The sequence below is a fragment of the Ammospiza nelsoni genome, chromosome 2 (assembly GCF_027579445.1).
Source record: "Ammospiza nelsoni isolate bAmmNel1 chromosome 2, bAmmNel1.pri, whole genome shotgun sequence".
In the NCBI taxonomy this organism is placed as follows: Eukaryota; Metazoa; Chordata; class Aves; order Passeriformes; family Passerellidae; genus Ammospiza; species Ammospiza nelsoni.
The window spans coordinates 49,699,540-49,711,745 of record NC_080634.1 but is presented as its reverse complement, the minus strand read 5'-3'; the positions used below and the strand labels follow the sequence as shown (position 1 = coordinate 49,711,745).

The following is a 12,206-nucleotide window of genomic DNA, read 5'->3' as shown; positions in this document are numbered from 1 at the left end:
AGCCCAGTGTTCCCAGTGGACAGCAGCTGTACAGCTGCACTGTTTGCACCATCGCTGCACCAGCCCTGGGTTCCCAACCTGGACTGTGGGATTATTAAATACCAGTCAGGCACTGACCCCAAATATGTACAGGTGACATCAAGCAGTTACAGATTTGCAATCATGTAAATGAAATCATGATGAACCACCAGCTCTGTCCATCACACTTTTCCTCCTGGTCCTCAATGTGTCTTTCAAGTACCATTTTTTATTTCATACGACTGCTGTGAAAAATGATTGCTCTTATAAATCTTCACAGGTTCAGATACTTAATCACACACCTCCGGCATCTATGACCAGGGTGGCAGTTCTATAGACCTGGATTTATAATGCCACATTTCAATTATCAGCTCTGTGGTCACTTATTTTACCATTCCTCCTTCCTTCACAGTTTCTAAATGTCAGAGGTATAAAATATTTGACATTTAGGGAAACACCAGCATTATAACAAATATGACTATATGCTAATTTTCAGACAATACATGCTAGTAAGCATGTAGTTTCCAAGACTTAATTTCAACCCTAGTGTGCATATTTTAAAATCACCAATTTTAAAATTTAAATTAGAACAATTGCTAATATAAAAAAATTAATTATAAGCATGATCACTGAACCAAAAATAGGAGTGAGTTACAATTAGCATGCCAGCATATAAATGCCATAGTAGGAACTGATACTGGTTACAAATAATTGATTTGTGAATAGATATGTTCTTTGTGAACTTCAGAAATCTGTAACTCAGAATTATTCTCATTACAGAAACTAGTCATCTTAGGTGGAAGTACTTCTATGGATGAATGATCCAAGAAAATCAATCACTTTTATGGCCACAGAAAGAGGTTGTTCTGGGTCACTGTCCAGATAGTAAAATATTAGAAGCCTGTGATCTAGTTTATAATTCCTGATAGGCTATAGTTAGGCCTACAGATATTAAAAAACCCTTTCTTCTCCTGAAACAGAAATTGCTCTAGAGACCTCTGCAGCTTTCATAGTTTAAACACCCTGTTCAATGATTTTGTTAATATGTGTCTGTAAATCACAAAATTTTTGAAGAAATTGTTTATTCGTATTTCAGATGGGCATCCCAAAAGAAAACAAACCTAACTCTGAAAATTTCAGTATTGCTGTATTGTCTAAAAAGTACAATAGTAACTTTATTCTATCACTATTTGTTTAACAGAAGAGTGGGAGTGAATGTAAGATGAGTCAATAGCAAACACAGGCTCAAATTTTTACCACAGCTTTGTTTCAAAAGGGAATTCTGAAAGCAATCAAAAAGAAGCCCATGTGTTGATGTTTCGTTATCTGTCACTGGGATCATGGTCTGCTGTCTAATACCCAGCACCAGCAATAACAGTAATATTATTTTTTTTCTGTGTATAAATTTGGTCTGTATTAGCCAAATGGAAAGACGCTGCATAGTCAGATCAGTAGCAAAAGCAGTCAAAGGAGCAGAAGAATTCTGAAGAGGCTATTTCTTTAGATAGCACATAAATTAATTGAAAAATACAGAAAGGGCTCGTTAAATACCTGTTTTATACAAAATAAGAACACTTTTAGAAATATGATACACAGAAGTAAAATGTAACAAGTATACCCAGCTACTTACATGACACAGAGCACACACAGCACAAAGATCAAATAAAACTCAGAAATCATTGAGATTCCTAACACTGAGAACCAAAGTGTATCTTTGAATCAATAAGTCTGACCTCTGTAAGAGCACATCTAATAATTCTTACATTTGAATTAATCAGTCAACAGCTTAAACAGCCGTTTGAAGGGGGGTAATGAGGTGGTGACAAAGATGCTTTACAGGACACACATGCCAAGTGTCAAAGGAGGTGATCAATAGGTAGCAGAGGATGGCTCCAGAAGCTCATTACAGGTAGTGAACACATCTTAATACTAAATTTAACGTTTCCTGAAGGGTATTGGAAGTACATACTTCATATTTGAATATAACTTAATATTTGAAGTTTGAGAGGCCACACTCAATGGAAGGTTGTTAAAAGAGCATTAAATTGTTAAAAGAGCATTAAATTGTTAAAAGCACTGCTCTAGGTAAGTGACCTCTGCAAGGAGAACTTTGGATGGATATCAGCTGGAGAAGGCTCCATTTGTTGAGGTTGGATAGAATCATGCTTCAGTGATGAGGGACTGGGCAAGACTTATCACCATGCAGGGGGTCAAGAAAGGCAGTGTCATAATCTGAAAGACACAGCTTGAGTCTGAATGCAAAGAGACAGGGCTGAGTTGGGGAATAACCTATGGAAAATAAGTAGGGTGGTGACCACTAACCAAGGCAGGAAATCACTAGGAAAGTCAGGTAAAGAGGTGAGACAAGCCATGCCACTCTAGGGAAGTATCATAACATAACTAGATGTGTTCCCTTTTAATAAAGTGGGGTGAATAGCTTCTGCTCCTGCTGGAATGCTTTCTTTCACTCATGCATTCCCTACGGAATACGCACACACACACACACACACACACACACACACACACACTTTCTTTTTTCTGAAGATGACTGGCTGAAAAAAAAAGCAATTTTTAGCTTGTCTTTGTTGTGATGTCTTGATAGAAAACTTAGAAGCGGTTCTGCTACTGCTGCTTTATAGACATGGTCATATGTGGTACTCATTGTTAGTATTTAAGATTTGAGAGGTCTGGCTAAGAAGCTGATAGTAAGTAAAAGAATATTATTTTCAAGTAAAAAACTAACAGTGATGGTTTCCAGCTCCCCACTTTTCCACATCATTAACTATGATCACAGATAATGAAACTTCTCTCTGACCTGTCCTAAATTGCACTTGCGTTACTACACACTTGGATTCTTCAGATTTCTGACACTGGTATTTACAAATAAACTATTCAGAAAGGTGCTGTTATTCAGAGTGGAACTGGAAGACTTTTCTTTTGGTGGATTTTTCCTAGGGGGAAAAAACCTCTAACTTTAATTGATTACACAGATTGGAGTGAACCATCACGTCTATGGAGGTGATAATTCTATGAAAGACATGTTGGATCCACAAAGAATTACTGACATTTTCTGCTTTGACACAGAAGAGGAAGTCAAACTCTTCCATTCAGTGGATTTTGCCACCAGCCAAGCTCACAGCTAAGCCCGTCTCACTGAACATCCCATGTAATACAAAGCAACAATCGGACAATGAAGCTAATGTTTCTGCAGGAGGAGTGCATGTTGCTGGACATGTAGGGGTCTACATCCAGCCTCCTCACACAGCTAACATTTCCCATGTCATGCACAGAAACACATCTGACTTCAATAATTTTTAATGACATTTGTAAACTTGGTAACATATCTTTAAGCCTTATTACCACAATTTCCACCAAGGTGCAAGCATGAACATTCAAATAATCACTTACCCTTCAGAGAACTATCTAGTATAACTGGAAATGCTTTTCAGATTACTCCCAGAAATACGCTCCATGCTTTTAAGAGCCATGATGCCCATTATCTCCTTATAAAATAAGCAGAATAATCAACGTGCCTCAAATAAATTTCCACTTTGGGATACTACTTTGCTGGCCAACAGAGCAACCAAATATAGCTGCAAGCCAGCCCTTCTACATAAGCATGGTCAATATAGGGGTTTTTAGCATTAACTTTTTCCAGGACAACATACACCTTTCAATATCTTTAATAAGCTGCCTTATTTTCTCTTCCCTGATGTCCTCTGGTCTTTTGAAGAACTCCAAGTACTTTGTGGGGCTATAAAAAAGCTCAGTGCTTCTCACTCATTCACCCCATTCTTTATGCTCGATGAGTAAAGACTGTAATGAAAACAGGTTTTGTAATAAAAAACTAGCAAAAATCTGCTTATAAAATGCACTTTCTTCAGTTCCAGAATAATCCACCCATGATAAATCACCACACCTCCCCCCACGCCCTCCAAAAAAAAGAGAGAAGGAAGTTATTTAAAGTACATAAGAGAAGGAGAAAAACAGTTTGTTGTGTTAAAGGGAGCAGGAAAGAGACATTAGATACCAAGAAAAACATGAGATAGATTTGCAGGGAAACATACCCCCAAGACAGACAATTTTTAGGACCGTAAATACTCAGCCATTTATCAGACATGGGCAAAGAACCCATCAGGATAGGACAACTCCTCAGAGCAGTTCTCAGAGCAGCCCAGGCTACTGAGAACCCAAGGGAAAAGGGTTTGTTTGCAAACATCTCAGACCATCAGAGGACTGTGTTCTTTCATCTGAAGAGAACAAACAGTGAGTTATAAGAAATTTCTCCTTGCTATAATGGCCCACGAAAAGGAAAAATATGAAATTACTACTAATTCACTCTCATTTCTCAGTACTTTTCAAAACACACTGGCCTAGGCTGTACAAAGTTTTCAAAGATTGATTTCATCAGTTCCCTGTCCAGAAGAAATAATTATTTTCCTGCTTCTGATCATGATTCTCCTTTTATCACAGCAGCCCTCTGTCACAGCTCTGCTTTGGGAACTTATCTACAACCAGCTACTTTCCTTTCACAGTCAATGCTGTCCCGTGCTTGGACCCAATAAAGTAGGAATGACTAAATCATTTTTTTTAGATACACAGTTATGCTTATAGCTGTATATATTAAAAAATAAATTGCCTGAACAAGCTGTGTGACAAAAGCTCTCCCCTCATCCCGAATCCTCTGCTGTCTTCTTTGTTTACCATGATGCCCACCTGTCTTTATAACATGTCCATTCTTTGCCTGTTCTGGGGGTTATGGAGTAAGTGCAAGTCTGGCACAGGCTCTGTTGGAAGCTGGTGTTTTAAGAGGTTGTAAGAAAACAGGTATTAATATCCTTCACAAGAATTTTAATGAAAATTGGCACTTCTGTTATAATGGCATATGATAAGACAAGTGCCTTTCAAAAATCTGTTGCATCTGTGGAGGAATAAAATATGTCTTCCCATTGTAATAATATCTGTGTGACAAGACTTATTTTCTTTTAAATTGATATAAATTGGCAAGTATTTTTTTATGCTCCATTCTCTTTCTTTCCTTTGGAAATGGGCAAAGACTGATTTAGAATAAACTTAAAATATTCTCTATATAACCCCTGCTGTAGTTATGCTCTTAATTATCCCCAACTTGCCTAGCAATTCAGAAAAATAAGTGAAGATTTCAACACTTGATTCACTTGGGAGGGGAAAAAAAGGAGAAAGTTAAAATAAAAAAAACCAAAGGTTAAATGGGTTATGTGGTGCCCAGGGTATGCTGGTTCAAAGATTGTGAAAAATCAGTAATAACTGCACAGTTCAGCACATGGGAAGAATTTGGTTCATTACATGGTCTGAGTGTCCAAATGACGTTCATGTAACACTAAAGATTAAATCAATGTGAAGATGAAATCCCCTGAAAAGAAATTCTAACAAAAGCCATTTCTACAATGCACACAGGCTGCTGTCATATATTTTGGGTTTTCACACTTCTTTTGTACAGCAAACCATCACTATCTGCAAGAGCTGCAAGAGTTGTTACCAGAATATAAACTTCGTTTTCTTAATTTTATTTAAATTACCGTAAGACTACAAATGGGGAAAAATAAAATCCAAAGGAAAAATAATTCCAGGTAATGAGGACTCACACTTGAGTAGGTGCTCCTTCAGGGTGGTTTTGATTATATGGATGAAAAACTAGGAGTCAAAACACAGAGATTAAAAATAGAGAGAGGATGCTTAGGAAGGAATAAGGGAGGCATGGGACCCTGTTGGATTTCCTGAAGGGAGGCCTGCTAGATGGTAGAGACCCAGATGAAAAATATGCCAATGTGTTATTTTGGGATGATTTTTCTATTTGAATAGTACTGTTTGTTTTCTGTGGATAGCTCAATAATTTATTGGCTGGTAACTCAGGATGCATCCCAAAGCCTGATGCTCCTACTGTTCAGACCGGGGAGGCCATGGAGCAGATGGCATTTTTCATCCCTCAGCTGTACGACGAGGCTCCCCATCCATGGCACATGGGGTCCTGGAAGCAGACTGGTCCCTCAGGACACGGCTGGGGCATGGCTGGAGAGGAGATTGCCATCATTGCCAGTCACAGATACCCAAAGGAAAGAAGGGCATGTCCCTGAATTCACACCCAAACCTCCTGGACACAGCAGGTGACAGCCTGCCTGAAGAGTGAGAAACTTGCAGACTGTGACCAAGACAGATAAGAGCACTAGACTCCACAGGTACACTATTCCACACAGGCACATATATTCCTCAGAAAATGCCATTATTATGCAAAGTCATGTTGTGTTACCTGAGCTGGGCCAGAGTACCTTTGTACGTCACCATGGCAGTCACAGCGTCAGACACAGATCCCAGGATCCTGGGCCCAAAGCCAGCACAGCCCGACCTCTGCTTCCAGTTCCAGCACTAGGCTGTTCTGTGCCAGCTTGAGGGTCAGCAAACATCCCTATCAGCAGCTTCATGAGAGACAGAAATAAACAACAAGGTAGTGGTACAAAAGCTCTTTAGCTATGACCTATCACTAATTTTTGCATCTGGTAATCTTCATATTGCCTAAAGAGAGATTTTCCTCTAAGTGACAAGTGTTCTGTTTCACTGGGTGAAATCCATGCCAATGCCATTTGCCCTAATGACAACAGTCCACCATCTCAGGAAAAAGTGACAAACTGGCAATATCCTGCAATACAGGATACAAACATTAGCTAGTTTATAATGTGTTATAATTGGGATGGAAATCATTCACAAATTAAATAAGTGAATAAACACAGCTCTCCAAAGTCCTAAATTAAAATACTCAATTGAAACGCTTGTCTTTGCCATTTGTGAAACAAATGTTAAAACGTTTGAAGAAAAGCTTTTGCATTTTTATTGCAACTGCTCTAAATGGAAGAGTGACAGATGATGAAACACACCAAACATATTCAGTCCAGATCACAGGAAAGTATTTGTCACACTGTCACGTAAGAAATCACTGCATAAAACTAGAAGACAATGATCAGCAGCAAGGTGATATCCATTTTTAGTCCTTGTTATAAAGCAGGAGGGGCACCAGAAATATGAATGAATCATCTTGAGTCATCCAGCAAAGTTTCACAAGGCTTAGCACAGTGACTGAAGTTGATCTGAATGATGGCACCATGCAGACTTGCTGAGTCCATAACTCAACAAGGGAGAAGGAAATCATCCATCCAGATTCCAATGATTCCCCAGGGCCTGATTTTCCAGAGGGTTTTAGGTGTACAGTGTTGTAAATGAGGACAAAGTATGTTTTCCTAAAATTTCCCAGGCTCCTTTGTAGACCAACTTATCCCACTGTTTTGACATGCCCTGGAGGACACACTTCTCTCCACTGGCTGCGCAGAGGACCTTGGGAGACTATTTTCTGTGCAAAACCATCTGTATCTGGCATTTAAAGCTGTTTGGTGTGGCTCCTCTGACCTAGTGGCCTATATCCGAGTTTAGTTCCAACTCACTCCAAGTCCCACTGGCCTGCCTGCACTTCTCAGTATCTAACACCTTTGTAAATATGCCCATGTATCCCTAATGTCACCATCCAGAGATGGCAGGCATCCCCATGCCCATGCTACCCCAACAGGCTCCCTGTACAAGCAGAAGCTCCTGCTTTACACCAGACACTGGGCATCACTCTTTTAAATCTTTTAAACCATACTTTCATTTTCATGTGGTTGTAGACCACAGAATCAAAGAATGGTTGAGGCCCCAGGGTGCCTCTGGGGGTGGTCTGGTCCAGCCCCACTTCCCAAAGTAGGGTCAGTTAGAGGAGGTCATTCAGGACATATCGGAAAGGGCGTTGTAGCCAGGCGGGGGTCAGCCTCTTCTCCCAGGTGACAAGGATGAGAGGACATAGTCTTAAGCTGTGCCAGGGGAGGCTTAGGTTGGACATGAAAAGGAATTTCTTCAGAGAAAGAGTGATTTAACATTAGAATGGGCTGCCCAGGGAGGTGGTGGCATTGCCTGGAGCTATTTAAGGAAAGACTGGCTGCGGCACTCAGTGCCATGGTCTGGTTGACACGGCGGTGTTCGGTCATGGCTTGAACTCAAGGATCTCAGAGGTTTTTCCAACCTAATTGATTCTAGCATTCCATGATTCATTTTCATATGGTTGCAGAGCAGATCACAGCAAGGTTAGGCTCCAGGGTGCCTCTGGTGATGGTCTGCTCCAGCCCCACTGCTCAAAGCGCTGCCGATTAGAACAGCTCATTCAGGATCGCAGAATCACAGAACTCGAAAATGGTTTGGGTGGGAACTTTAAAGACCATCTAGTTTCAAATGTCCTGCCATGAGAAGAGATGGCACCCACTGGATCAAGTCACTCAGGACCCTACCCAGCCTCGAACAGTACCAGGGATGGCGATGTCATCAGCTTTCGAGTTACCTCCAGAGGCGGGGACACCACAATCTCTCCGGGCGTGCCGCCGGCACTTGACCAGCCCCACAGTACGGGGATAATTTTCATTTTAATCATTTCAGGCGGCTCCTGCGGCAAGGGAAAAGCCGGGGGTGGCCAGGGGCCGCAGGGCCGGGCGCGGCGGTCCCTCGGAGGCGGAGGAGGAGCGGGCCGGGGGCGTCCGCCCCCTTTTCCCCCTCACCGCCTCCCACGCGCGCACCTGCGCAGGCGCGCGGGCACGAGGCGCGCCCCCGCCCCCTCACTCCCTCACTCGCAGCCAGGCGCACGCACACGCCCTGCGCGCGCGCGCGCGGGGGGCGCGCACCTGCGCTGCGCCCTCAGCTCCCCCCCCGCCCCCCCCACCGCGCGCGCGGCGCCGGCCCCGCTGGCGCCTGGAAGGGACCGCGGCGACCCCTCCGAGCCTCCTCCTCCTTCCTTCATCCATCCTTCCTCCGAGCCGCCGGGGGACAGCACAGGTGATCCGCCGCTGGGGGTGCGTGGGGATCTGTCTGTCTGTGTGTCTCTGTGTGTGTGTGTGTGGTGTCCGCGTCGAGTTTGTAAGTTCTCGGCGGATACCGCCCTGCTCTACCCCCAGCCCGGGCGGGGTTTCCTCACTGGGAGTCGGTGAAAGGTATTCCGCCTGCCCTGCTCCTTCCCCGTGCTGTCCGCTCCCTCCGTGCCCGATAGAGCCCGCGCTGGAAGCACCAGCGGCTGCAGGCTGGCGGGGTTTGCACCTCCCGCAGCCGCCCCCACCCCGAATTGCGGCGCTTGGAGCGGCTTTGGCTGCTCTGTGGGCTGCCTCCCGTGCCGCCCTCCCTGGGCAGGTTACCCTCAGGAGCACTCAGCCTCCGTGCATCGGTCCCTTGGAGGATAATCTCGGGCAGTTTTAAATAGCTTCCCCCCTCCCCCGCTTTTTTGTTTTTATTTTCTATTGTCACATTTATGTAACAAGTGCCTACCCGCACATCAGGCTGGTGTTGCTGTCTAGGGCGTTGCATGCTCCGGGGGGGCGATGTGTCCAGTGCTGTGGCTGAACATTAAAAACAATGTCTTTCTGTTGAAGAAGACAGGGGTTAAAATGAATGAAGATCTGAAGGTTAATTTGAGCTGGCTGCCTCAGGATCATGTAGAAGCCAGCTCTACAGAGAATGCCTCAGCTGCAGGCTCCTCCCTGGTTCCTGCCGTAGACCCTGAACCAGAGCTTTTGGTAAACCCCTGGGACATTGTCTTGTGTACTTCAGGGACCCTTATCTCCTGCGAAAATGCCATTGTGGTTCTGATCATTTTCCATAATCCCAGTCTTCGTGCCCCCATGTTCCTCCTGATAGGCAGCCTGGCGCTGGCAGATCTCTTAGCAGGCATTGGATTGATCATCAATTTTGTTTTTGCCTACCTTCTGCAGTCAGAAGCTACGAAACTGGTTACGATTGGACTGATTGTTGCCTCTTTCTCAGCATCTGTTGGCAGCTTGCTGGCTATCACTGTTGATCGTTACCTCTCCCTGTATTATGCTCTGACTTACAATTCAGAGAGGACTGTCACTTTTACCTATGTCATGCTCATATTGCTCTGGGGAGCATCTATCTGTATTGGACTGCTGCCTGTGATGGGCTGGAACTGCCTCAGAGATGAATCCACCTGCAGTGTTATCAGACCACTCACTAAAAATAATGCAGCTGTCCTTTCGGTCTCTTTCTTGCTTATGTTTGCCCTCATGCTGCAGCTCTACATTCAGATCTGTAAAATCGTGATGCGCCATGCCCATCAGATTGCCTTGCAACACCATTTCCTGGCCACTTCCCACTATGTGACCACCCGAAAAGGAGTGTCTACTTTGGCCATTATTTTGGGGACCTTTGCAGCTTGCTGGATGCCTTTTACTCTCTATTCTTTAATAGCAGATTACACCTATCCTTCTATATACACCTATGCCACCCTCCTGCCAGCCACCTACAATTCCATCATCAATCCCGTAATATATGCTTTTAGAAACCAGGAGATACAGAAAGCACTTTGGCTCGTCTGTTGTGGCTGTATTCCTTCTAACCTGTCTCAGAGGGCAAGATCACCCAGTGATGTCTGATTGGCAGCCACGAGGACGCTCCTTAACATGTTACTTTCCAGACATTCTGTCTTTGGTTTAGATGCATTCATTAAATGGTGTGTGATGGGTTCACATAAAAACCGCAGGATGGACTGACCTTTTTGTAAACAGGAAACCCCAGCGACCGAAATCAATCGAGTGGTTTAAGGAAGATTTCCAAAATCAAAATAATCAGTGTTCTTAACAGATTTATAATGTTGCTCAGGGTCTTTTTGTCATATTACCCAGACTTTGCCATGTTTGCCATGATTTTGCATTAAGTTTTCTAATTAAAATTAGATTGAAACAACATACTTCTTTAAAATTGTTTATGTGATTGAGTTTAGTCATACTGCATGTTACAATCAGTTGTTTGGATATTTTTTTCCTCTTTAATTTTTTTTTAAACAGAAAAAATAACCCCAAACCAAGTCCTGTTACCCCCCTGTATATCATCAGAATACTCTTCAAAATAATGGCCAATTGTACTGATTTATATGGAATTTATTGTAATAATATCAGTGCAACAAATCTGCTCGAAGTGAGAAAGTACTTGTGCAGCTTTTTATTTTACATCTCAGCATGAATGAGGTTGACAATTGTGTTCAAGAGTTACCTGTTCTCTCACGTGTTCTGGCTGGATGTTAAAGCAAGAGATATGCGTTTATTTCCTTTTCAAAAATCAGACATACGTTTTCACTTGAATGTGGGACATTGGAGCTGTGCTGTTGATTTCAAAACTGACAGGGGTGTCTTTGAAATTGATGAAACAATATGGCCTCTTTCAGCTATGCATTTGTAATAGATTGAAAACTAGGTTTCTCAAACAAGTTTATCTTTTCAGAACAGTATGAGAAATGTTTCATAAAACAATCTATAGACTGCTCACAGCACATATTTAGCACTACATCAAATGGTTCCCCTACATTTTTAATAAGTCAATACTATTACCATTTGTTTTCGCTGTTCTCCGATGCAATTTTAAATACTGACATTTATAAATTCTCAAAGCATATCTGGTTCATAATTGTATGCAACCAGGACTGCAAGATGAAACAGTGCTTTCTCCTTTTCTGGCAGTTTCATTCTTTGCACTGTACACGTGTCAGTTCACTTCATTATAGAACTTCATTATAGTTCTGGTCTAGAAAGCAGAGCTTCCTCTCATGAATGGTTAAACTTCAAACTGCTTCTAACCTTCCACTGAAGCCACATTAAAATGCACTAGAAATAAAGCATTGTTTTCTGATTTGAAGACTACTTGATTGTCAGAGAGAAAATCTTCCTGGCACTTGTCTTCATGAAACTTACAGTGTACCCCCATGTCAGCGCATGGGATTTAGAGTACTGCTTCCATTAGTGTTGATGGGAGCTCAAAGTGTTCATGCCCTGGCATCAGCAGGAGGTTATGCTCCCTCGAATGTCAAAGTCAGCATATTGTATTGTTGCTTCAGTACCTTCCATTAAAAAAAAAAATTCCAAAACTCAAGTGTAAAAATAGCAATATTTACAGTTCAATAAAAAAGTATACCTGTGTAGTAGAGATAGTAGAGACAACTGCGCTGCTGGTCTGGACTTTCCCAAATGGAACCTGTCCTTTCCACGTGGACGTTTGGATGACTGTAGCTTTTTGTGGCAAAGTTTCTGTGATGTTAAGAATCATATGCTATACACAAAGCTGAATCTCAAATGTGAGTTGTC

At 42.6% G+C, this 12,206-nt stretch overlaps 1 protein-coding gene across 1 annotated transcript; it reads left to right on the top strand.

Moving 5' to 3' along the window:
• Positions 1-9,500: 9,500 nt before the first annotated feature.
• GPR12 (G protein-coupled receptor 12) lies at positions 9,501-11,125 on the top strand. Its single transcript, XM_059466443.1, has one exon. It carries the CDS (start codon positions 9,501-9,503, stop codon positions 10,503-10,505), a length of 1,005 nt encoding a protein of 334 aa, XP_059322426.1. The 3' UTR covers positions 10,506-11,125.
• The last annotated feature ends 1,081 nt before the right edge of the window (positions 11,126-12,206 follow it).

Excerpts from the sequence above, each read along its gene's own strand:
- GPR12 (XM_059466443.1), top strand. The coding sequence starts at position 9,501 with ATGAATGAAGATCTGAAGGTTAATTTGAGCTGGCTGCCTCAGGATCAT.